Source organism: Xenopus laevis, chromosome 2S, assembly GCF_017654675.1.
Source record: "Xenopus laevis strain J_2021 chromosome 2S, Xenopus_laevis_v10.1, whole genome shotgun sequence".
Taxonomy (NCBI): Eukaryota; Metazoa; Chordata; class Amphibia; order Anura; family Pipidae; genus Xenopus; species Xenopus laevis.
Window position 1 is genome coordinate 150,233,586 of NC_054374.1, and position 27,093 is coordinate 150,260,678.

The following is a 27,093-nucleotide window of genomic DNA, read 5'->3' on the forward strand; positions in this document are numbered from 1 at the left end:
ACTCAAAAAAGGAAGAAGGCAAGGTAGAACCTATAAAAGTGCAAGGCCCAGTGGGTGTTAGGGGACTAGGAGTGTAGACTGTCCCTCTGGAGGTCTTGACTGATGCACAGTTTAAATATGTGTTTCCAGAAGCGTGGGGTTCACTGATGTTGATTTTTGGAACTTCTAAGAACACCAATAAAAAAAGTTTTTATTTGCAATAATACAAGTACTGCTATCTATATCTGCGATATAACTGTCTAACCATCTGTTATTGAACTACTATTCCCAGCATTCTCAACAGTCTCCGAGGGATGCAGCAAATTGTAACTGGAGGGTTGCTGGCCTGACATCCCTGATAGATTGTGAGCCTTCATCCTCAGTAAGTATCATGTCTCCTACCTTCTTCTTCTTCTGCTTCCCTCACCTGAATCAAGTCTTTCTTGTAGATACTAGTGCTCAGAGTTTATCCTTGTGAAATCAGTTTGGATTTATACTGAAGTGGAGTTTAATGGCTATTTTAAAGGGCTTTTGAGCATATAGGGATATTGTACCATACCAAGAGTTGCCATAATGATGCATAAAACCTGGTCAGCACTGCTCCTGCTCCTGAGGTGAGAGCCTTGCCTTTAGGTTGTATTGTCCCGCAAGTTACCAGAGGTGGAAAAATGCCACATCTAATAACCTTAAATTTTGGGTTTAAAACAATTGTACTCTATGCAGCGATGCGCCCCCCCCCCCTGGACCTGCTCCATAAGGTAAGAGCAGTGGGGAGGGGGGCTTAGGACCCAGAATCACCCCTGAGAGGCAAGTTACCAGGGGAGGCACAAATTCTCCTTTGTTAACTTTAACAGCCCAATTTGCATTTTTTAAAAACAGGAATTCAGCTCTGCTAGTTCAGCAAGCACAATGGCGCTCTCTGCACTAGAGGTATTCCCCCCTTGACCCACTGCTATGCTAAAGCTAAAGCCCCAGAAACGGCGCTGGACCTGGTTGACTGGCTAACTTTGGCCTCCGAAAATCAATACTTAGGGGCAGATTTATCAAGGGTCAAATTGCAAATTCAAATGTTTGAATTGAAATTTCAAATTAGAGTTTTCAAGTTTTGTTATGGCCAAAATTTTCTAATTCAACTAGGGAATTGTTTAAATTAGATTAGAGTTTTTTTTAAAAAAATTCTAGTCCGATATTTGAAATTTATCATTCGCTGGCCCTTAAAGAATTCAAATTGGCCTTAAACCTGACAAATTGCTGTTTTAGCCTATGGTTGGAGTTGTTTGCAGCCTTCCTGACATTCAACTTTTTTCAGAGTTTTTCTGAGAAAAAACGCGAAATGAGTTTTAAAAGATTGAATTCGATTTGAATTTGTGGGTCGATCCTAGATTTTTATAATATATTGCAATTGGTCGAATTCCGAGTTCATGGGAGTTTAAAATAACTATCAAAAGATATATGTCCCAAGGCTTATTTATAGTAAAAATAAAGTTATTTATTAATATTCACATTAAAATTGGTACATACTGACCCCACATGGGCCATGTGGGGTCAGTATGTACATAAACAAGATTGGCACAGAAGCCAACTGGAAGGACCCTCCCAAAAAAACAAAAAATTGTGTAACATAACAAATTGTCAAAACAAAATCATCCAGTCTGGAACAAATCCTACTGACTGCATGTTATATTTGAAGGGTGATTTTGATTTGGCAAAACGTTTTGTATTTGCAGCACATTCTTTTCAGTGCAGAGATGGAACTGTCTTGCTGCCTTGACTACTTAAAGGAAAACTATACCCCGAGCAATGTAGGTGTCTATAAAAATATATTGCATAAAACAGCTCATGTGTAAAACCCTGCTTCATGTAAATAAATTTCATAATAAAATACTTTTTTAATAGTATGTGCCGTTGGGAATCCTAACTAGAAAACTTCCATTTTAAAAATTAAGGGCCACCCCATGGGATCTCTATGATTCACGGTGCACACAAACAAACTATACATGTTAGGTCACATGAGCCAATTAACAGACAGAGTTCTGTTTTTTTGCTTCCACGCTTCCTGTTACAGTTAGAGCTGCAGTATTTCTGGTCAGGTGATCTCTGAGGCAGCGCAGAGAATAACAGAGAATGGGAGCTCAAGGGAAAATTTGTAAAAGGGCAATATTTACTTTACTATGTTTACTATGTGGTTTTTGATGATTTCTTGGACAGACATAATATCAAAGGCTATTGTGATACTAAACTCTATAGTTAGTATAGATATGGGTATATAGAATTTATGTTTTTGAATTTTTTCAAAATTTGTTTTGATGCGACAAATAACGCAACAATTTTTTTCACACAACATTTTTTTTTACCCGTTAGAGCCTCATTTTCATGGCAAAAATTGCCGAAAAGTTTTGCTCATCACTAATCCCAGATGACAAAACTGTTTTGTGGAATTGTCTCCCTGAAAAGGTTGTATTGGCAAATACAATTTGAAAGCTTTCAGTAGGGGTTGTATGTTTTTTTTGTTTTTTTTTAAACTTTCTCTGGATTGTTTTTAATATTTTTTAATAAAGTTGGTTGATTTTTGAATGTACGCAAATCCTCCCATCGTTGGTGATGCTTCTTCTGTTCTACAAGTTTGCATTTGTTGGATGGCTTTTTAGCAAGGGATGGAATACAGGGTTATAGAAGATCATACTAAAAAGCTGATTCAGGGACTGGTCCAATTGCCATCTGGTTGAGGCAAAATGGGGTTGGGTTTTTGCCTTCCTCTGGATCAACTAGCAGTTAGGCAGGTCTTATATAAACACATAAACTTAAACCTGATGGATATGTGTTATTTTTTTTTTAACACAAGTTACTATGTTAAAGCTAAGAGACAGAGATCTGTGAATGGAATTAACGCAGTAGTGGTACAGATATTTGGATATAAAGAGATGATATTTAAAGCTAAATTAATGAATGCTGTCTCCTAAAACAGTTTGTCTATAAAAATCACAGGAGGCCTAAAGCCTTGAAGAACCCCCCCCCCCCACACACAAAGGGGAATTTAAGAAAAGTTTTTTGTGCAAGGCAAATGTCACACACAGGGTCAGACTGGTTCAGCGGGACACCAGGAAAAAACCCGGGCCCCGGTAGCCCAGACCCGCTCCCCTGATCTGCCAGCACCTAAAACCAAACAATAATGTGCAGCACATGCTGGCATTCGCGCATGGGGGCCCCCAAAGTTTGGAATCTGCTGGGCCTGCAAATGCCATGGTAACTGCTGCACTACACTGCATATTCAAGATGGCGCCAGTAATTCTCCCACAACAAACATTTCCTCCGGCAGGAGAAGGCTCCAGACAGCTACAGCTTTGGACGTAGTCTGAAACCAGAAATGGAGACTGAAGCAACCACATTCCTCCTCTTAGCGCATTCCTCCTCACTTTCTGTTAATACCTTTAAAGGAGAATTCAACCAAAAAGTTAAAAAACCCCTACCCCTCTACCCTACACAGACCCCCCTCCCTCCTCCCCTCAGCCTAACTGCCCCCCAGGGCAAATGCCCCTCACGCTTTACTTACCCCTCTGTGCAGATTCTGTCCAGCTGAGTTCATGGGCGCCATCTTCTTCTTTTAGGTAAACTTCGGAATGACGCAGGCATAGCGGCGCATGTGCAGTTGGAGCAATTTTCTGTTTCGACACAACTGCGCATGCTCCGAAACTCACAAAAATTGCTGAAGCGTCAGTCTCATTCCGAAGATTACCGAAGCGGCTGCACAGAGGGGTAAGTAAAGAGTTAGGGACATTTTCCCAGGGTAGCAGCTAGGCTGGGGGGAGGGGGTCTATGTAGGGTAGGGGGGGTCGTTTTTTTTAACTTTAGGGTTTTAGTTTAGGGGCTTGGATGATGTTTTTGACAAGCATAATATTCAAGGCTATTGTGATACTCAAATGTACAATTAGTAGGGATGCACCAAATCCACTATTTTGGATTCGGCCGAACCCCCGAATCCTTCCTGGAAAGATTCGGCCGAATACCGTACAGAATCCGAATCCTAATTAGCATATGCAAATAAGGGATGGGAAGGGGGAAACATTTTTTGCTTCCTTGTTTTTTGACAAAAAGTCACATGATTTCCATTCCCTTTGTCTGGGCTGAAGGATTTGCCCAAATCAGAATCCTGCTGAAAAATGCTGAATCCTGCTGAAAAAGGCTGAATCCCGAACCGAATCCTGGATTCGGTGCATCCCTTACAATTAGTATAGATATCGGTATATATAGTTTATATATGTGAGTGTATGGAGGGGTTGGTGTGCGTGTGTATATGTGTGTGCACTGAGTTTCATTTGGAAGGGTTGAACTTGATGAACTTTGGTCTTTTTTCAACCCAATTTAACTATGTAACTATGTGTGATATTGTATCTATATACAGCGAATACAAAGGAAAGGCTTAGCTGTTGGCAAAGATAGTCGGGCTTGATTACTGGAGATGGGACTGTGTATTTCTATAATTAAAAGACAATTTCCAGGGATAATTTGTCAACAGGTCTCTGTCCAATGAGGGAGTTGCCCTAATGCTAATGTAGCACACATTACTCATTCCTGACATAAACAAGTATAGTGATGTGTGCTCAGCACAACTGCCAGTGACTTCATTATCCAGACATGCGGCTTCCAGAGTTCAGAAATCACACACTGACCGTATTGTTGTTGGTCAATTATTTTGCTTCATTGTTGGTTTTGTTTCCAGCCACATGGTGCTTCCAACAAGTAAGCCAAAAGGGTGTTGATGGAAATGCAAATATTAAATAAATGAATTTCTTGCCGATTTCTTGGTGAGGTTGTTCCATTTTCCCTGGTTCAACTTTTCTCCGCCCTGTTGCTGGTACAGTTGAAGGGGCTTAAATATATCTCTGTGGTCGCTACAGACAAGGGGAGGCCTATTTATCAAAATTCAAGTTTGTGTAATCTTAGAAGTTTTTTTCTACATCAAATAAACTCTAATTTAAAAGAACTGAGATACTTGCTTATTTATTAAATACATCAGAACATATAAAATTGTGAAGAAAACATGTAATAGCTTGAATTTATAAATTTCAATGGATCAAATAATTTGAAATACTCAAACTGAAAAAATGCATTAAAATTGCCATAAACAGCTCCAATTGACTTCTACATGATTTCGGCAGATTTTAAATGGTAAGGTTTTACATTCGAGCTTTGCAATTTTTTTCTGCTTAATAAATATTGTAGATACAAGTTTTACCAAGCATAATTGGAGTTTAAGCACTAAAAAATTTTTGATTTGTTGAAAAATCTCCATTCGAACTTTGACAAACCCCCCCCTTCCAATCTCAGCCTAGCACAAGGAGTCAGTAGACCCACAAGTTATGTAACTAGAAGTTTTTGGCCTTACCAGCAAAATCTTTTTAGGGTCTGTGTAAGAAACTTACCCTGGTGGTCTAGTGGGCAGCGGGGTCCACGCGGCGTCCCTGGCGTGGACGCCTGCTGTGCCGCTCCTGTCCTTGCTGGCGGCATTTTTGGATCCCTAGGGCGCGCGCGGCGCGCCTGCGTGTCTCTTAAAGGCGCAGGCACGCTGGCGTGATTGCGCCAGCGCGCAACAGCGCGAAATTGCGCACGTTTTGGCGCCAATTGGATCCCTATTTAAGGCTCATTCAGACCTGTAGCTAGTGCCCGTTATAGGATCATATCCTGAGGTTTCCTGAGCTTTTTGCTACCTGTTCCTGAATTTGCTATCCTGACTGATTATCCGTGTTTGACCCTGCCTGTTCCTGACTACTCTGCATTCTGTATCCTGACCCTTGCCTGCCTATGACAACTCTTCCTGCTTAACCCCTTGCTTGATCACCTGGTTTGACCCTTTGCCTGTTTGACGATTCTGATATCCGCCTGCCTCGACCCAGCCTGTCTGACCATCCTTCTGCCTTATCCAGTCTGTCTGATTATCTGGTTTTGACCCCTTGTCTGCCTGACGATTCTGTTATCTGCCTGTCCTGATCCGGTCTGTTCCGTTTCCACCAGACGCCTTGTCCTTGACCTTCTGCCCAAAGACTCTTGCTATCCGGTCGTGCCCCTTTGCCTGCCAGAACTCCTCGCCTTGTACCCCTCGTTAAGTCCAGGTGGCACCCAATTAAGCTGAGGGCTCCTCCCGAAGCCCAAAGGTGGTCACACTACTGGTAAAGCTGAGCCGAGACCAGGGTCCTTGACATTTGTTCTGGTATTGGGTGCCGGCCGTGCCAGTCTGGTTAAACTTTGAGAATAAGACATTTTACATAAACATAATTTGCTCCACTGGGCCCCTCTATACCTCCTGGGCCCCAAGACAGTCACTGGATCTAATTCCTCTTAGTTATGCCTCTGCATATTACTATTAAGGCAAGGGCCAGATAACTGTGGATCTTGGCTTGCATTTCTCCGCAGGCCGAGAAGTCGCTCCCCCTTTGCTCCTCTATTCCTGTTCTGCCTGCATTCGGAAACCATTGTTTCTAGTCGGGTGCAGGATAAGCTTAGTGCCAGTGGCTCAATAATTAAAAAACAGGGTTGGCACAGGGAGTAGTTCAGTGAAGTAAAAGAGAGTTTTTGCTAAAAAAGAAGAAGAATCGGGTCAGGAACCAGCAGATGTGCATCTTGGTACAGACCTACTCTCTGAAGACATCCATATCAATGGGACATTGTTGTTACTTGTGCACCGTTAATTTCATCCTTTCCTATAATTATTGTTATTACTATAACCCTTTCGACACCGGCTTTGTTGATCAAACAGCCTCTCTATTGCCCTGGGGAATACAAAAAAGCTACTTGTGGATTATACCTATCTATCTAACATTGTGGATTTACAAGATTGTTAATAGTTCACAGGGGCAAAGGCACATATTATCAACCTTGCATTGGCTGTTAAACCTAGCTTAGGGGTCATTTAGGACCAAAACTACAGTGTGCAAAGTGCAATTTTGGACAAATTGGGCATTTTTTTTACCCAGAATGCTGTGATTTTTCTCCCAAACAAAAATGGGTGCAATTTGCATCTAGGATTTCCAGAGGGTTGCACCACTAAATGGCATTTGCTTATGATTTGCTGGCCACCTCTAGTTAGCAACTCAGTATCAATAGACGCAATAGTGCACCATTTGTCAGCTGAGAAAGGATAGACCCAATGTGCACCCATATGAAAGCGGAGAAGGTTATTTAGATACAAGGACCTCACTGAATTAGCTATTAGCTATTAGCACTGAATTTAAAAAATAACTTCGACCACTAAAACCTACCGAACATCAATGTTAGCCTATGGGGAAGGTCCCGATAGGCTTTCTAACAATTTTCTGATCGAAGGAAAATCGTTCGATCGATGGATTAAAATCCTTCGAATCGTTCGATTCGAAGGATTTAATCGTTCGACCGAACGATTTTTCCTTCGATCGAATGAATTGCGGTAAATCTTTCGAAGTCGAAGGATTTAACTTCGACTGTTGAATATCGAGGGTTAATTAACCCTCGATATTCGACACTAAGTAAATGATCCCCTAAGGGTTTGTCTGTATTTACAAATGTGCCAAGATTTGGCTGAATCCTGGTTTTGGTGTGTTCCTACTTATTAGCTAAACCCTCTACCTTATAAAGTAATAACCTTATATTATAGTCTTGAATTTGTCTGTCACTACCTCTTGCATGTCCATTGTTGTCTATTTCATAGCTCCTAATTTGATTGCTTGGTCATTCTTTAAAAACCATAGTTTTCATAAGGGTCAGGGCACACAGGCAGATTCAGGGAGATTAGTCACCCGGCGACAAATCTCCTCTTCTTCAGGGTGACTAATCTCCCAGAACTGCCTTCCCAGCTAAAATGAAAATCACGGGATGGAACTCGGAGCGATTCGTTTTCCGAAGTCGCCCAAAGTTGAATCTGCCTGTGTGCCCTGACCCTAAGAAGTACAGAGCTACTTTTATGACAGACCCAGCAGAGTTACATAACGGAGTAAAAACATTTTAAGATTGGGATGTCCAACCTGTAGTTTTCTGGCTTTTAATGACATTTAATTCCTGCATCCCAACAACAGCCTTGTGCTGCCTTAATTGTAGACCGCACAGTTTAATCATTAATATATCCTATGCAAAGGACAGAAGAGGCTCCCTCTGTGCCTGGAAACCCATGTCTCACTGGACTTGTTTTTACTTTGCATATTTCTTTCTTAATTTGTCAGATTTAAAGATATTATCTGGTTTAAGGTATGTAAAGAGCACCATGTCTGGCTGCAAGGTCCATGGACAATGATGGCAATTGCATAACCTTGAGAGAAAGCCCTCAGGTGAATTACAGGTAGGCTATTTGTTTCTTTCATGAAACACAGACAAACTGTGTTTACATGTGAATGTGGCTCACGGGTAAAAAAAAGGTTGGGGAACTCTGGTCTATATGATGGGCACTAGTATAAACATAAAACTGTTTGAAAAGAAACCATCTTTAAAATAACAGTTCGGTGTAAAAATAAAAACGAGGTAAATAGATAAGCTGTGCAAAATAAAAAATTTATCTAATATAGTTATTTAGCCAAAAATATAATGTATAAAGGCTGGAGTGACTGGATGTGTAACATAATAGCCAGAACACTACTTCCTGCTTTTCAGCTCTCTAACTCTGAGTTAGTCAGTGACTTGAAGGGGGGCCACATGGGACATAACTGTTCAGTGAGTTTGCAATTGATCCTCAGCATTCAGCTCAGATTCAAAAGCAACAGTTATGACCATGTGGCCCCACTCAAGGCACTGATTGGTTTCTGGCTGGTAACCAATCAGTGGAAACCAAGAGAGCTGAAAAGCAGGAAGTAGTGTTTTGGCTATTATGTTAGACATCCAGTCACTCCAGCCTTTATACATTACATTTTTGGCTAACTAACTATATTGGAAACATTTTTTATTTTGTACAGCCTATCTATTTACCCAGGTTTTATTTTTATACTGAACTGTTCCTCAACTCTCCCACTCCCCCTTCCTTCCCCCTCCTCTCCTCCATACTGTGATCTGAGCTGAGCTATGAGTTAGCAGGGAGAGACAGTGATGTCACAGCAAGCTAATATGGCAGCTGCTATCATAAACAAACAGAGACAGTGTTTAGAGCTGTTTACTCAGGTATGGTAAAACATTCTGCAGAATAAATAAAGTATTATAGTTTGCACTATTGTGGCTAATCTGTTGGCAATAAACTGCTGTGGTGGCTTTCCTTTTCCTTTAATGTGAAATCTGAAGCTTTGGCATTTGGATACTGGAAACTGTAGGTGTGAGGTCAACTGCTTGGAATTGGACAGTATGTGCTAATTCCTTTAGTTCTCTGACCTTGGGCCACTTCTTTATTCTTTTATTAATGCATTAATAAACTGGAAAATTACATGAAGAGCGTTTTCAGGGTTTAAAATTTTTAGACAGTTTAGAGTCCCCCAAATTTATAAAAATACTTATACACTCCATTTATTATGCCATAGTTCTGAAAGTATCAATCACAGAAAACCAGAAATCATCACGAATATCACCCTAACTCACTTTTATGTTGAGTCTCATAACTCTTAATTCAAGGGGTATTCAGAGCAGCAAATCTATTTTTATCACAAGCCTCAATCCAATTGGCCTTTAGTTCGGTCCCCCTTAGAAGATAACAAAGTTTAAAGAAACCCTGCCCGGGGTACACAGGACAGCGAATAAGTTTGCACCCAAAATCCTATACTAATTGCTCTTGAAGTTGGGCTTCTTTAGCTCACAACAAGGTTTGGAACCTCTGACCCATGTGTCACAATTTTATTGCATCTGTTAAATCTGTGTCATTATGGGAGCCCTACCGGCAGGGCATGGGTGTTGCTTTACAATTCCTCCATTGCACATGATTTTGTGCACAAGTTCAGTGTCTGATCAATTGACAGTTTAAAGTCCAGGGATCACATGCACAGCCATAAATATTTTACCTTGTGCTTAATATACTAGTACAGGTATAAGATCCATTATCCGGAAACCCGTTATCCAGAAAGCTCCAAATTACAGAAAGGCTGTCTCCCATAGACTCCAAATAATCCACATTTTTAAAACTGATTTTTCTCAACAGTAACTTGTACTTGATCCCAACTAAGATATAATTAATACTTATTGGAAGCAAAACCAGCCTATTGGGTTTATTTATGTTTACATGATTTTCTAGTAGACTTATATTATGAAGATCCAAATTACGGAAAGATCCTTTATCTGGAAAAGCCCAGGTCCCAAGCAATTCTGGATAACAGGTCCCATACTGGTAGTAATTTCTGATGCAAGCGCTGTATCCAAAATATACACAATAATGGTTAATTTTTCTACACCTGGTGTTCTAATCATCAGTTTGTATTACTATCTCTTCAGACTCTGTAACACAGTTTCTAAAAAGTTAATAAATTGGAAAAGGTGTAGAGGTGAGCAACCAAAGGAATAATGGTAATGAACGACGTTAGGGACAAAAGAGGTTGCCAATATAAACTGTCTAAGGTTTCAATAATTGCCTGGGATACACAAATGGAAGATACAAGTAGAGAGGTAATTAAAAAAAAAAAGAGATCAGGTATTTCCCAAACAACAACACAAGGTAATATCTAAGTCAGTTTGTAGCATGGCATTTTCCAAAATATAGACCACAGTGAACATTAATGGAGTCCAAATTTCAAAACTATTTCATATATGCTGTATTCTGGTGGGGTTATTTATTAAAGTCCGAATAAAAAAAAACTCGAAAAATTTTAATTTTTAGTGGAAAATTAAAAACTGGAAATTTTTGAGATATATTATACATGGAGGCTACAAAAAGTCAGAATCCAAATATACTCCACCTTCAAGCAGTTGAAGTCCTGTAGAAGTCAATGGCAGAGGTCCGACTTGCAATTTGAAGATATTATGGTCTGCGCTGGGTTTCAAACAATAATCCAAACAATTCAGGTTTTTCCGTAGATTTTACAAAAAAATCTGACTTTTTGGTCATCAAATCTTAAAAATTCAGATTTTTCGCACAACAATCCGAAAAAGTTGCAGTTTTCGTGCGACAATCTGAAAGAGTCGAACAAATTTTTATTGTGGTTTTTATTGATAAATAAGGGTAAATCGGGGATTCTAGTTTGGTCAGACTTTTTTTTATTTAAAAAATCTGAAAAATGTGGATGTTGCCCCCCTTATGTATCCATGGGATGTGTCTGTTTAGATATATATACAGAGTATATATACTTTATATATTGAAAACAGGCAGTGTTCTGCATTCATGGCTTTTAAGGAAAAAAAGGTTCAGCTAAAGTGGGATTAAGCCTATTCTAGGGCTTTTTTATTGCCTGTTTTGTTTACTTTCAGACACTACAAGTGAACCAATTTTTTGCCTGTGGATCTATATTTCATGGAACATATATATCTACAGGGGCATAACTATAGAGCACAGGAGATGTAAAGAGCCCATTGGGTGCAGTGATTGATAACCAGCTTTATTGTATTTTTATTGTCAGAATTCCATTTCATTAACTACAAAGAATCACTGCAGTGAGTTTATTGTTATTTCGTTTACTGTAACAATAAACCAAGGCCACCATTGGGAATAACGATTAAAGATACTACTAAGCTTATTAGAGGAAAAACTGTATTTTCCAATTGAGACACATAGTTGATAGTAGCTCTGGCTCACCTTTCTTATGTGAAGATTTAAAACATAAGTTTGATCTTAATAAATGTGATTGGTTGGCTCATTTGACATTTCTTTGTGGTATTGACCTCATTACAGATCAGAAGAATATTGCTGTTGACCAACTTTTTTGTATTGGGATTCAGAAACTTATAGAGGAACCTTCTTTCATCAGAATATCTTACATCACTGACTTTTGTCTAAGTTCCTCTCCTGATAATCTACACCCCCTACTTAGCGTTGTAAAGAAATGGTCATTCTTATTGAAAATCAATATTACTTCCCGCCATTTATTATCTTCAATTAGGAATTTTAATAAACTCATCCAATGTGAAGGGTGGGGAGTCCAGCATTTTAGACTGATTTTATTTGAGGAAGCCTGAAGGTATTATAAGCCCCTATTGTCCTAAATGTAAATCAAACAATGCTTCTTTATTTCACTATGCGTTGGAATGCTCTTTTATTTCGAAGTTATGGGCAGTGGTGGACTGGCCTGGCGGGACACAGGGAAAAAACCCGATGGGCTCCAACCCTCATGGGCCCCCGCCGGGCCAGACCCCCTCTTCCGATGCTTGTTTTAAAAAAAAAAAAAAGATTTCTGGCAAAGTGTGCGCATGAGCGCCATTGGGGCGCCATGTGCGCATGCTCGCCAACAGGGGGGCCTGCAGGGGGCCCTGGACTGCAGTCCCGATGGGCCCCGGCCCCCCAGTCCGACCCTGGTTATTGGTAAGGTTGGTAATTTCCTAAATAGGAGACTGAACATCGATCTCAAGCTATCTCCAGAATTGCCATTACTTGACCTTCAGACGACTTCCTCTCCCAAGATGAAACTTTGGAATAAGTATAAGCATTTTGCTACCCATAAATCAATTTTTTTGTTTTGGATTCAAGAAAACTTCCCATATTCAAAAGATGTTTTGTCTTATCTTAGCTCTTTGGTTAGATGGAGCAGTAGGTTTTAGATATGCTAGCTCTGGCTTTAGGGACAAATTTTTGAAACTTTGGTCCCCATACATAACTTTCTGGGTTCTGAGGATAAAACCATTATGGAAAAATGAATGTTCAGTTCTGATAGAGATTCTCCTTTACTCACAGTCATTTTAATATTTGATGAAGATGTGCTCTTTTCTGTATAAGATGTAGTTAATTGTTTTGTTGGACTGATGGAGAGGATGCTTCTTTTTACTGTTATATTTATTTTTATTTTGTTTTAATTTTGGTTTCTATGTTATCTATGTTCTAAGGTATCATTCAATGGTTTTTTTTTTGATTGGATTGATAGGTAATAATCCTGTAAAGTTGTATTAACTGATGGGCTTATGTCAGCCAATCCTTTGTTATGTTTACTCATGCTGTTTATTTAAAAATGCAAATAAACACAATTGAAAAGAAAGAAACTACTAAATTAGCAGGGCCTCCCAAAGGAACCCAAGTATTAACCCATTAGGTTAATACTTGTTAATCTGGGTGGAGGGCCCTGACAACAAGTAGAATGGGGCCCAGCATGACCATTACCCTGATCCACCTGGTCTTGCCTATTGTACTAAAACCCTGCCAATAATTCACCCAAACTCTGACCACTAGTTGGAGGTTAAACATTTAAATAACTAAAATAAATAATTCATCTGAAGTAAATAATCTGCAGATGAAAAGTTAAGATAATTACAAATACATGCACACTTTGTATTGTACCCCTTAAAGGAGAACTAAACCCTTAATGATGAATGTGGCTAATAATAACATGTTTTATATACTGAGCTTATTGCACCAGCCTAAAGTTTCAGCTTGTCAATAGCAGCAATGATCCAGGACTTCAAACTTGTCACAGGGGGTCACCATCTTGGAAAGTGTCTGTGACACTCACATGCTCAGTGGGCTCTGAGCAGCTGTTGAGAAGCTAAGCTTAGGGCTCGTCACTAATTATCCAGCAGAAAATGAGGCTGGTCTGTAATATAAGCTGATGCTACAAGGCTGATTAATAAATTCTGATGCTAATTGCACTGGTTTCTGTGCTGCCATGTAGTAATTATCTGTATTAATTACTAATCAGACTTATATTGTGACATTTCTATTCTATGTGTACTGTATATTCAGGGCTGGATTTACATAGCGGGCGCCCCTAGGCCCACTGCCGTTCATCACCCTTCCCCCCCCCTTCATTCATGCAAATTTTCATAATCGGGACCAAAGCAATGTGGATTGGGCACGGGAAATTTATAAAATTATTGTATCTTCTGCGCATCCCCAGTGTTTTTGAACCAATGTGGGTGTGGTTGGACAGCATGCCGCCCCCCCTAAAATCCTGCACAAATCCGGGCCTGTGTATATTGTGAGTGGGTCCCTAAGCTCAGTAAGTGAGAGGCAGCACAGAGCATGTGCAGTGAATCAGCAGAAAAGAAGATGGGGAGCTACTGGGGCATCTTTGGAGACACAGATCTTTGCTGCTAAAGGGCTTTGGTTACCTTGGGCTGGTACAGAAGACAAAACATAATGTACAACATTTCTGCCTACTTCTGTTGTTAAGCTTTAGTTCTCCTTTAACACAGTATATTGACAGATCACCAGAAACCTGTATACAACCTATTCCTCCTTCAGATGATTAATACAATGTCTCTTTCATACTTATCCATTTCATAATTTATGCACACTTGGAAGGCAGATTTATCAAAATGTGAGATTAGAGCCAGGGCCGGATTTATATAGCAGGTGCCCCTAGGCCCGCTGATGTTCGTCACCCCTGTCCCCGCCCTTCATTTGTGCACATGGACAAATTTTCATCATCAGGTTGGGAGCACTGGGGATTGGTGCATGGAAAATGTAAAAGACTATTGTATCTCATGATCAGCCCTAGAGCTACTGAACTGATGTGGGTGTGGTTGGGTTTCATGCTGCCCCCTAAAATCCTGCTGCCCTAGGCCCGGCCATGGTGGCCTTTTAACAAATCTGGGCTTGATTAGAGCTCACGACTGAAAAATTCACTTACTGATAATATTTATCAGTCGGTGAAAGTTTAAGTTCCCCATTTGAAATATAAGATTCTAATATTGAGCACACACTTCAACTAGCAGTGCCCAGAGTCAATTATATAGTGAGCAGAAAGCGCATTTCATACAATGCATAAGGATGTTAGCTTATGCCTCATACAATACTTCACTTACTCAAAATTGCATCTGAACTTTCGGCTGAGAATACTGTGAAGAAAGGTAATGTTTTTATGTATGAATGCACATGTGCTACATGAAGATATAAGTAGCCTATCTCTGCCATAATAATTACAGTTCCTGTTGGGTAATTTGGAGAAAGTATTATTTGCAGATCCAAATAGCTACTGTTCTAATGTATGGAGAAGAGTGCTCAACAAATATTAAAACATACTACAATAGATGGGAGGTTGCATTAGAAAAAGTCTCTGATGGTATAAGGTGATGAATGTGCAATGTGTTGAGAAGATAACGCTTATTAAAGTGCACACATTAATGTTTTTATGAACAGGACCAGGTGACTTAGGAGTGGAACCGGGATTCCTCTCTCCAAAACACATCAGATGATCTTCTTAGTGTTAAATCTTCAAAAATGATATAACTGAAGGTAATAAAGTAATAAATAAATGTCTCAATAATGGCTTTTTCCATTGCTTTGTAGGTTAACAAGCTGAAACAATGGCCGACTGGAGTTTTCTGGGGAGACTATTAGAAAATGCTCAAGAACACTCAACAGTTATTGGCAAGGTTTGGTTGACAGTGCTCTTTATCTTCCGGATCCTGCTACTAGGAGCTGCAGCAGAAGAGGTTTGGGGGGATGAACAGTCTGGCTTCACTTGCAATACGCAGCAACCAGGTTGTGAGAATGTCTGCTATGACAAAGCATTTCCTATTTCTCACATTAGGTTCTGGGTCCTCCAGATTATTTTTGTGTCTACTCCTACCCTTATCTACCTGGGTCATGTCCTGCACATTGTGCGAATGGAAGAAAAGAGAAAAGAGAAAGAAGAACTAAAAAAGTGTATTAAAGGTGCCAGTGAAAAGGAAGACTTAAGTGAGGGTGGTGAAATGAAGGAAAAGCCACCGATAAGAGATGAGAGGGGAAAAATTAGGATAGGTGGTGCCCTTCTTCGCACTTATGTCTTCAATATCATCTTCAAGACTTTGTTTGAGATTGGCTTTATTGTAGGACAGTATTTCTTATATGGTTTTCAGCTAAAACCGCTATACAGGTGCAGTCGTTGGCCTTGCCCTAACACCGTGGACTGTTTTATTTCACGGCCGACGGAAAAGACCATTTTTATCATATTTATGCTTGTAGTGGCTTGTGTGTCTCTTTTGCTGAATGTGTTAGAGATATATCATCTGGGGTGGAGGAAACTCAAACAGGGCATGACAAACAGATATATCCTTGATCCTTCTTGCAACAAATCAGAACCTCCGAGTCCTCAAACTCTCCCATCTAGCATGCCCTTTCCACCATACTACACTGATGTGGCAGCTGAACCTCCAGTTTTGCATTATGCATATACCAGGTCTTCTGCCCCAGACTTCAAAATGATAACTGTGCCAGAAGCTCTAGAGTCTCCTTCTCCGATGAGTCACCATGAAAATCTCATAGTAGCATCTGAGCAAAACTGGACCAATCTAGGAGTGGATCATGAGAGAATGTCTGGGTCAAGCAGTGGCAGTTCTTCTAGTGCCACTAGTTCTGCTTTAGACAGTCTAAGAAATGATGGAGGAGGTGAGGAGATTCTAACAACAGAAGCCAGTGGAAGCAGTGCAAGGGCAGAAGACAGACCAGTAACCACCATGGTGGAAATGCACCAGCCACCACTCATGGTAGATGAGAGAAGACTCAGCAGGTCTAGCAGGTCTAGCAGGTCCATCAGTAGCAGAGCCAGGTCAGATGACTTAGCTGTCTAGCAGAGGAAAGTGAAGCCGGCAAGAAAAGTATCAGTACATAAGTTGCTGGGTTGACAAGAAAATGAGAAACAAGCGTACTTGATTCATTCGTTAAGTGCTACTGAGCATACTATACGTTTGTTTTGCTCTAAAAAGCCCAGAATGAGTCATGGGTTTGTATTATTTAAAGCAGACTAGGAAAGACAGAATAGTGAAACAGAAAGGAAGGTTTTATTTTTTATTTTCTCCACATTTACAAAGCATGTTAGTAAATGCATACTGTGAGTTGTAATGAGTTTTATGTCATTTAGGATTCCCAGGTGTATATTTCATGTCTGGGCATTTCAAACGCTATACTAAATATAATGATCATAATAGTATCTGATTCATACAGGTATTTATTTCCTTAAAGGGGTTGTCCATCTTCCAAACACTTTTTAAGTTCAGTTGTTTTCAGATTGTTTTTTTTTTTTTTTTTTTACCATTTTCCCAATATTTTAAGTTTAAAGTTTAATGTTCCTGCCTCTAGTGTTTCAGTCTGGCAGCTCAGTGATCCAGGAGCATCTGAACTGTTACAATTTGTTATATGTAATTGATACAATTAGTTGATACATTTCTCAGCCACATCTGTGGAATATTAGCAACTATTGTATCAATTCTAACAGCTGCCTTTTACGAAGCTCAGGGATTGTGCTCAGCAGGGACAAAGATGTATCAACTAAATGTATCAATTTAAAACGTTAAAGGGTCGGTGACCCCCCTCTCCCAGAGCTGCTTTAGAAGATGAAAAGTGAAATTTCATACTTCAATATTAGAAAAACAAGTCACAAATAGAAAATAGAAAGTATTTGGAAAAATTATTTATTTCTGGTGAACAATCTGAAACCAAATGAACTGAAAAAACTGTCTGAAAGTGAACAGCCCCTTTAAGAGAACTCCTTGCACTTTAAAGATTTTTAGGCAGCCAACTTTGGACACAATAAGTATGCAAGGGCTGGCCCAGTGGGCCCTGACCCTCATGGGCCCCCACCGGGCCAGACCCCCTCTTCCAATGCTCGTTTTTTAAAAAAAAAAAAGATTTCTGGCACAGTGTGTGCATGCGCGCCAATGGGGCGCCGTGTGCACATGCTTGCCGAGAGGGATGCCGCACAGCGCGTCACAGTAGGGGGATAGGGCAGCCTGCAGGGGGCCCTGGACTGCAGTCCTGGGGGCCCCGGGCCCCCAGTCTGAACCTGGAGTTGTCCATTGAGGTGTTTAGCTCCAGGTTCAGGTCATTGTGAAGGACACAGGGTTTTGGGACAACAATTTAAAAGTTGCTAAAGCTGTTGCTAAAACCATGCTTAAAAATATTAACATTTGAGATATGGTGAGATAAGACTTGCAAGTGCCATCTTGCACCAACTGAAATGACCCTTCAACCCACTGGTTAAAAAAATTAACATGCACCTTATTATGTGCCAATACTTCAAAAAGAAAAGATTTTATATAAGCTAGTGAACCTTTTTTTTTGGAATTCTCTGTAGACTACACCTTTGGCCTTAGCAGGCAGACCATGTGTCGCATCTTACAGGAATGTTGACAGTTGCCTGAACTAGAATTCCCAGGCAAGCCAAAGATTTTTAGAGGAACCACTACTTGATGCTGAAGAAAGCTGAAATTCTTCAGATAATATGCTTGCAACTAACCTGCATGTTTTTAGTTGAAGAACTCATGTTTTGTCTTAAATAGGTAATTAGCAAAATGATAAACTGCAAAAATAATATTGTTTTGTTATATAGAAATGCGTATGTAGTATTATGTCTATAACACTAATTTGGTTACTGTCTCTTTAAATAGCAACTTACCCTTGGCAATCCAGGGGCCCTGAGTCCCTTTTGCATATGAAAAGTACTGGGAACTGGGAACTACAGCGCAGTGCCTCCACCTAGTGAACACTGAGGAACACACCTCAGGGGTTCCACTAGGAATAATAAAACACACAGTTTGCAAATGAACAAATATAAACTTTATATAAACAGTTTAACACTAGGGCAAACTAATACACACTTCACTCCTACATGTGGGACTCTACCTAAACCACTATTAGGTGCTTAACTGTTGTTTTACACAGTCCTTAGTAAATATCACAGTCCCAATCCTCCGGAAGGGGTTAATAACCACACAGTTCAAATGATTGTCCCTTCCCCAGAGCCCTTATTCCCCAGGTAGCACTACCTTATTCCCTAAAAGTACCTCTTCCTTTTGAAGCTGTCAGCAGCTCTCTCGTAACAGGTAAATGGTTAAAAGCTGTCTTCAGTATGGGGCCCCACGCTTGTATCCGTGCCAGTATCCTCCCTTGGGTGGTTCACTCACCGGGGTGCTCTTAGAGGCAGTCACACTGGAGATTACAGGCAGCTCTGCAGCAGGATCAATCTCACTAGTGGCACCTTTCTCCTTCTGAGTTTGCAGCAACTTGGCAGGGGACAGGCTGGTCTCAATCTCCCCAGATTCAGCAGCTACTCACGCTGGCTCTCTCAGCTCTCTCTCTGGGTGACCCCGTGCTTTTGGCTCCAAAGTCAGGCACACCCTTTCTCCCAAGTATGCACTGGGGTTCCCAGCCAATCGGGTCGCTATCCAGCATGCAACTGGGCTGGATGATGTCACAGGCAGACAAACAGGGGAAGGATTCCTCATGTCCCCTACATTCTCCCCTTGGACAAACCGGCAACGTCCTCGCTTGCCGTACGCCCTGGCATGCCTGAACAGTAAAACAGTCAATAATGTTGGTATCACTACTGTTACCTGAGACCCTAACATTTGCCCAACCTGAAGACCTGCACTTACCCAGATCCGGTCCTTTAGATCTATCGGGGGTATGAGAGGTTTCAGGGACCACCTTCATGCCAACAGGGTTCTCCACAGTAGTCTTCTCTGGACTCAACACCTTTTCCTCTTCAGGGGAGTCACTCTCACAGATGGAAGGCTCATAATAAGACTTCTGTACTGTAAAATGTTTGTAAGTCTTACAACTCCGGGCCTGATGACCCATCACTTGGCACTTATAACATCTTCCATAGAATCTTCCATGCCTGCGGCGTACTTTACACAGTGCAGATTGGGTTTCACCTTCATCAGGAACTGGACAGTTTGGCTGGATGTGGCCAAGCTTGCCACCCTGCTAACACTTAGGAACTTTCTAAGCCTTTGCTGGGGGTTTGGCTCTTTCAGACAGTTGAGCTTTTAATTCCTCCAGCTCTTTGCAAAGTTTCTTTTTTCTTCCAACAGTTTAGTACCAGCATGGGATTTCTCTGTATGCCCTGAAGTGGGACTTCGTCTGATCCTCACATAGGCATCTGCCTCCTCTCACCGAACTCTCTCCATCAGAGCAACATACCCAGGGGGTAGCTTATCCTTGTAGTGTGCTCTAATTGTCATGGCAACAGGGTCATTATTCAGGGTCCCTCTTTTCAGTTGGCGAATTCTCAGAGAATCCATTTTATCGTCTGTAATGGCACTACGGCTCACTAGCAGTCTCAGGCCTTGTTCTAGCCGCACAAGATAAACAGACAAATCTTCCTTATCTTTCTGGAAGGTAGAGACGAAGCGATAGAGCATCTCTGTAGCACTCTCTACAGGGCCAAACGTCACCTCCAGGACTTCAATCAGATCACCTGAAGTAGCATCAGGGTGACCAATTATATAGGATTTTACAACATCCACGGCAGGAATGCTGAGACTCTCAAGGATCTTCCTTCTCATAGTCGTCTCGGGGCCAGTCCAATATCTCACGGACACAACAGTGGAGTCTCTCCAACTCTCAAAGGACTCTTCACCTGTGGGTACAGGATCTGTGCCGGAAAACACTTTAAGTCTCTTAAAATCACCATTCCAGGCCAGCTGTGCCAGTTGGTCAGTCAGTTGTTCCAGTGCGCTCACAATCTCTGGGGTATCCAGCCGGCCACCAGAGCTATGCCGACTCCCCTTGGAGACCATGCTCTCACAGGATGGACATCTCTTTATTTGACTCTTTTCAGCTGGCGAATCAAACAATGTCTTGTTCAGCGGAACACGCTCAGGTGCCTTCACTGCATACTTGGTAGTAAGGGCTTCCCCCTGGGTTGTTAACTCATCTGCGTCATCAGACATGTCAGGCAGAACAATCTTCCAGGGCCCTTCACTTTCAGCATCAATATCAGGGGGAACCCGGTCACGATCTATCTCTCTAGGGCGCTCTATAAAAACATTGAGTAGGACCCCAGCAGAATCTCACCGTGACGCAGCCACTCTTGGGAGGTAAAAAGTCTGTTCCTCATCTTGGTAAATAGAACTTGGTAAATAAATTCTTCTGTCACTCTGGGCACCATAGGCCCCACAGTGGCAACCTTTCTGGGGTTAAGTCCCAATTTAGTACACCACTGGCGAACAGTTTGTGGAGTTTCAAATGAAGACATATTTTTATCAAACATATCCGGCTTCGCAGTCGACATCTCAGCAGTGTCTCCAAATACAACACTAATTTGGTTACTGTCTCTTTAAATAGCAACTTACCCTTGGCAATCCAGGGGCCCTGAGTCCCTTTTGCATATGAAAAGTACTGGGAACTGGGAATTACAGCGCAGTGCCTCAACCTAGTGAACACTGAGGAACACACCTCAGGGGGTTCCACTAGGAATAATAAAACACACAGTTTGCAAATGAACAAATATAAACTTTATATAAACAGTTAAACACTAGTGCAAACTAATACACACTTCACTCCTATACTGGGGACATGTGGGACTCTACCTAAACCACTATTAGGTGCTTAACTGTTGCTTTACACAGTCCTTGATAAATATCACAGTCCCAATCCTCCAGAAGGGGTTAATAACCACATAGTTCAAATGATTGTCCCTTCCCCAGAGCTCTTATTTCCCAGGTAGCGCTACCTTATTCCCCAAAAGTACATCTCCCTTTTGAAGTTGGCAGCAGCTCTCTCGTAGCAGGTAAATGGTTAAAAGCTGTCTTCAGTATGGGGCCCCATGTTTGTATCTGTGCCAGTATCCTCCCTTGGGTGGCTCACTCACTGGGGTGCTCTCAGAGGCAGTCACACTGGAGATTACAGGCAGCAGGATCAATCTCACTAGTGGCACCTTTCTCCTTCTGAGTTTGCAGCAATTTGGCAGGGGACAGGCTGGGCTCAATCTCCCCAGATTCTGCAGCTTCTTCTCTGTGCCTTACAGTTTTACAGCTACTTACGCTGACTCTCTCTGCTCTCTCTCTCTCTGGGTGACCCCGTGCTTTTGGCTCCAAAGTCAGTCACACCCTTTCTCCCAAGGATGCACTGGGGTTCCCAGCCAATCGGGTCGCTATCCAGCATGCAACTGGGCTGGATGATGTCACAGGCAGACAAACAGGGGAAGGATTCCTCATGTCCGCTACATGTCTTTAGATATGTTAGTTGTATAGCTGTATTGTTATATCTATAGCATCAAGATGGCGTACTATAAATGTCTTTGCAGAAAGGGATTCCATAGATGTGTTTGCTTTGCAGAAACACCACTGATCTTGGACCATTATCATATTACTTCTGATGCTACATTCACATTCAGTATGTAATTACAGTACTCGATCATAGCTGTCTGGAGAAAGTATTGCAGACCATCACTATAGCCATCATAGATTCCTTCTTTTTAAACAGCCTTAAAAAAATAAAAGTCCGTCTGGGCAGAGGCAAGAACTGCTAAGCAGAGGGTAAAGGAAAGATCAGAGAATAGTGAAAGTGGGATAAGTCAGAAATAAACTTTTTTTGCAGGTTTTTTTTGGTGGACAAGGATAGGAAATGATTATTTAAATATTAAATACTAAGACCATATTTCAGTAATAAATCAGCAGACGCTTAAAGGGCATGTAAAGGCAAAAAAATAAAATCCCATTTTTACTTTCTTTAATGAAAAAGAAACATATCACCCATATGCTTTAATTAAAAAATGTGTACCATTTTTATAAGAAACCTGACTGTATGCAGTGAAATTCTCCCTTCATTTACTGCTGTGGATAGGAATTGTCAGACGGTCCCTAACTACTGAGCAGGTAAACAATCATACTTATGAACAGCAGGGGGAGCCCCGCCTTACTTCACAGCCATGCAGAACTCAAGCAGCTTTGTTTGTTTCCCTGTAGAGCAGTCAACAACTGTGTGAGATTTGTATTGCTTCTGGTGCAGTAAGTTCATGTTTAAAAACCACATTTCTAGCATTATTCTATTTTAGACTTTTCTTCCCCTTTAAAGAACTAATGCACATAAAAAAGTGTTACATTGCATTATATTGATAAAGGCGACAACAAGAAATGTAATTTCACTTGAAGGCACCAGAAATGAGCAAAGCAAATAGATTTGTTCACAAGGGAAAGAAACCGTACAACTCACAGACTGCATCGCAACATGGCTTTCTATTGTACTGCAACTCAACTTCTTTGGCAGTGATAACATTTTCAATGAGAGTCACGATCCACATTAGATATCCAGATGTGATAGCTCCAGGTATCAAGAGCTTAATGGGGTCCTCCACCTGAAAAAGATTTTTGCATAAAAAATATATTATTCAATGATATAATTCAATGGTTTTAACATTTTTTCTAGGTGTCATTACTATTGAAAGTGGCATTTGCAGACATTTTTCTTTAATAGCAATTACATTTATAAATAACTTTACAAACACTGAAAATATTTAATTGATGTATATTGAAATATATCCGCTTAGAGTCAAATTTTCTTTCATTCAAACAGTTTTTGGGTGACGGGTCCCTTTAAGAGTCTCTTTCTCTGATACACCAGGTAGATCTGAAATAACATTTCCATGGCTAACAAGATATCTTCATGCAACTGAAAGTAGCCTATAAGCACAAATGGCTTCCAAATGAACAGGACGGAGATGTTTCTTTATTATATTATATATGAACAATTAAGAAACTTTTTTTTTTTTTTTTAAATGATGACGATCCGTTGGCCCGAAACTGCTGTAATGATTTGAAATCAGTTGTTTTTAACAGGAGTAGCAAGAAGTCTCTTTTAGGTGATGATCCCAGAATGAAGGTAAATGATTCTGCTGATATTGAGAGCAAGTGGGCTGTTGTTTTCAGATCCCAAAGCATATAGCATTGCATTTTGAGTATAAATAATAAGGCATTATTGTATGATCCCTAAAATATCGAGATCATTGTGTAACGATGACAAGTTCATCATTTTTTAATTTTTTTAAAAAGGTTTTACCTTAAACTTTAAGGCAAAAAGTGCAGTTTAATCGTCATAAATTCATTAGCGAAGAAACTGTGATGCCAAGGATACAATACAAAGTAAATGCTTTCCTCTAGAAAAAATTATTTTATTTTATAGAATCAAGGTTCCTGCTTTTTAGGTTTAAAACCAACATTATGATTCATATTTATACCTGTACTTTTTTTTAAACTAAAATGGTCTGAGATCTCACTTAATAAAAGTGCTGCTATAACAATGAACATAAATGATAAGCAACAAGCTTTATAGCTAAATGTCACATTATTTCAGCACTACAAATAAAATGCTGCTCATTTTTATAGTCCTACATTTATGGTTATAGTCCTACATTTATGGGGTTATTCATCAAAATCTGAATTTTTCTGATCTTTTATTTTTAAAAAGTCCGACCAAATTTGAATAGACGATTTGACCTTATTTATTATTAAAAAAGCTGGAATTAATTGAATCGGGGGAAAAACTTGATAAAATTGGGCGAAAACCTGAATTACGATTTTTTCCTATTTTTTTTTCCTGATCATATGATTTTTTTCAGGGTTTTTCCCGAAAAGTCAGAATTTTTTAGATTCTTGGCCGAAACAGTTGGATTTTTGGGCTTATTCCAGAGCAGACCACAGAAAATTCCAAATAGGATAGGGACCTCTCCCACTGACTTATATACAACCTCGACAGTTCGGAGAAGCCAGATTTTAGTATTGGGACTTTTTGCATCCAATTCAAGTTTGTTTGTTTTTTTACAGTAAAAAAACCTTGAATTTTTCTAGTTTTTCGCATTTGGACTTTAATAAATAACCCCCTAAAACACACACAAACCTGCACCCCATTATGCCTATGTACCTTGTGCCAAATTTAAGAGTGCATAGGTGATCAGTAAGACCCCTGTTGTGCTCTAAAAAGTGGTGTCACCTGGTTCCCTATAATTTTTTGCTTCTTTAATTTCACATTTTTAAAAAAGATAGAATTTTGCCTGTTTACAATGGTACAATAAATTAAATAATAAAGACTCCAAAAACGGTTTAGTCTAAAAAAGGGCGACTTGAGAAAATACATTAACCATTTCAGCTTTAAGATGTATGTTTGGATACTTCAGACTAAAAATGGAATCCTGGTGTTTGTTGTACTTATCCTGTGTTGTAATTAATGTTACATAATCCCTTCTGGGATCAGAATTTTCTTTCTTAATTGAATGCTTAGAAACTCTGAGTGCAGAATTAATCAACATGGAGACGCGCAGAAGGATTCCTTTAAATGCCTACAATCTAGAAGTGATTTCCATATTAATAAATGTGGTTTAAGAAAAAACTAAAGCAATATCACAAATGTAACAACATTATACAAAGATAGATAAGAGATCACACTTTTAATATTCTAATGATCCCAAAAGTAATCAGATGGATATCTGTGCAAGTGACCAGCAGTAATCAGCAATATTTTTTTCACCAGGTGTGAAATAGCAAATTTAAAAAAATAATTTGCTACAAAAAAATGTGGTGGCAAAAGGCTCATATTCACCCAATGTATTTTGTGTGAAAACCACAAAAATACGTCTGATTCTAGATAAAATAGACTGGTTTTATCCCAATAGAGATTATTCATAGACCCAATTATTAACACCCATAAGGCATCTGTTTACAAATGATGAAGCCCAACAAAATTAGAGTAATGAGACCTATCACCTTTTCAGAAACAATTAATATATGGGGGGTTATTTATTAAAGTCCCATTTTTTAGGTCAGACTTTTTAAGGGAAAAACACATTTTTTTCAGAGAAAAACACCCTAGATTGTTTTGAGATTTATTAAAATCTGATGGCATTAAAAGTCAGAATAAAAAAGTACTCTGAGTCAATGGCAGATGTTCTGATCTGAAGATCTGCGCTGGGAGTTTTCGGCAGTCAAATCCAAAAATCAATGCAAATCCTTCTTCAGTTATGAAGAAAAGCCTAGTCAGAGGTCCATTACTTGCTGTTTAATTTTAACTATCACACTAAAGTTGCCCATTGATGCAGAGATATGTTTGGACAATTTCACGCTTACTCTTTGGGGTAGATTGACTAAATGGCTAACGATAGCGACAATTCGCCAGTGTTACCATCCGCAGGGTCGTTGCCAATTTACTAACCGGCACAGGCATCAATTCGCTAGCGAAAGAGACCGTTGCTAGTGTTCGTTCGCACTCTAGCGTCAGGCGATTTTCGTTCTGGTGAAAGGTCGTTACTCTGCAAATCAGTAAGTGCGGATTTTACTGAACGTTACCTCTTTCGCCAGATTTGACTGTACCACCTCAGACCAGGTGAAGTGCTATAAAGAAGCCAGATCTTCCTCAATCTTATGTCACTTACATTATATTCTGTATGCCGAAAATGCATTAAAGTTCAAAAAACACTGGCGACTTTTTCTTTTTTTAAGCGGGAATTGCCGCAAAAGTCCTAACTTAGACTTTTTTTGGGTAAGCAGTTTTCTCCAGACATTTCATAACATATGGAACATTCATTTTACAGTGGGCTCATGTGTAGGGCATTATATTAACTCTCTTGTCTTTTTAAGATTCCCTGGATTTGTAATAAAAAGTGGTAACTTCAAGCATTTGCACCAACATTTATAATAAAGAACTTCATACAACTTTAAATTACCCACCGTATGCAAATTGACCTAAGCGCAAGATCACTAGTGAATTCTCACTAGGCACAAACGAACGCTAGCGCATCTTCGCTAAGAAATGCTCGCACAGCCGAAGTAACGCTAGTGAAAAGTCGCCGGTGTTCAGCGCCCAGGACACAACTCTGCATATTAGTGAATTGGCGTAGTCGTAGCGCATTTACGCCTGGCGAGCTGGTGCGAGCTGTGTGAAGCTGGCGCTGGCGAAAATAAGCCCGTTAGTGAATCTGCCCCTTAGTTTGGTGCATCTACAGGCAGACAGTTTTGGATCAGATTGCAGAAGGTCTGTCCACAGATCCCCCATAGCTACTTGAGCATCTAAGAAATATTGCCTTAAGAAATAAAGTTTATGTTACAGATGTGCGTTTACATAAAGGTTTTTTGTTGCTTAGAAGGATGTTTGTATTTTTAATAACACAACCTCATGACAAAAGGAAATATATTTCGGGCAGTCAGGGACCTGTGATTTCAATATAAACAGAAAAATGTTCAAAAGTCTTGAAAGAAGTGCCTTGTGTATTCAATTCTGTAAAGACAATGTTTACAAACCTGTTACTAAATAAACTTTTTGTACCATACATTTGCCTCTTCTTACTGATAGTCTTTTACAACTTAGTGGGCAGTTAGTGGTTGCGCATCGGTTTGGATGTCTCAATGGGGTTT

The 27,093-nt window shown here is 40.1% G+C and overlaps 1 protein-coding gene across 1 annotated transcript; it reads left to right on the top strand.

Moving 5' to 3' along the window:
• The first annotated feature begins 271 nt into the window (after window positions 1-271).
• On the top strand, window positions 272-16,600 carry gja3.S (gap junction protein alpha 3 S homeolog). Its single transcript, XM_018250297.2, has 2 exons — window positions 272-361; window positions 15,275-16,600. The coding sequence occupies exon 2, from the start codon at window positions 15,292-15,294 to the stop codon at window positions 16,537-16,539; it is 1,248 nt and encodes a 415-aa protein (XP_018105786.1). The 5' UTR covers window positions 272-361; window positions 15,275-15,291; the 3' UTR covers window positions 16,540-16,600.
• The last annotated feature ends 10,493 nt before the right edge of the window (window positions 16,601-27,093 follow it).

Bases quoted from the DNA above. Each gene is read 5' to 3' on its own strand.
- gja3.S (XM_018250297.2), top strand. From the start codon at position 15,292: ATGGCCGACTGGAGTTTTCTGGGGAGACTATTAGAAAATGCTCAAGAA.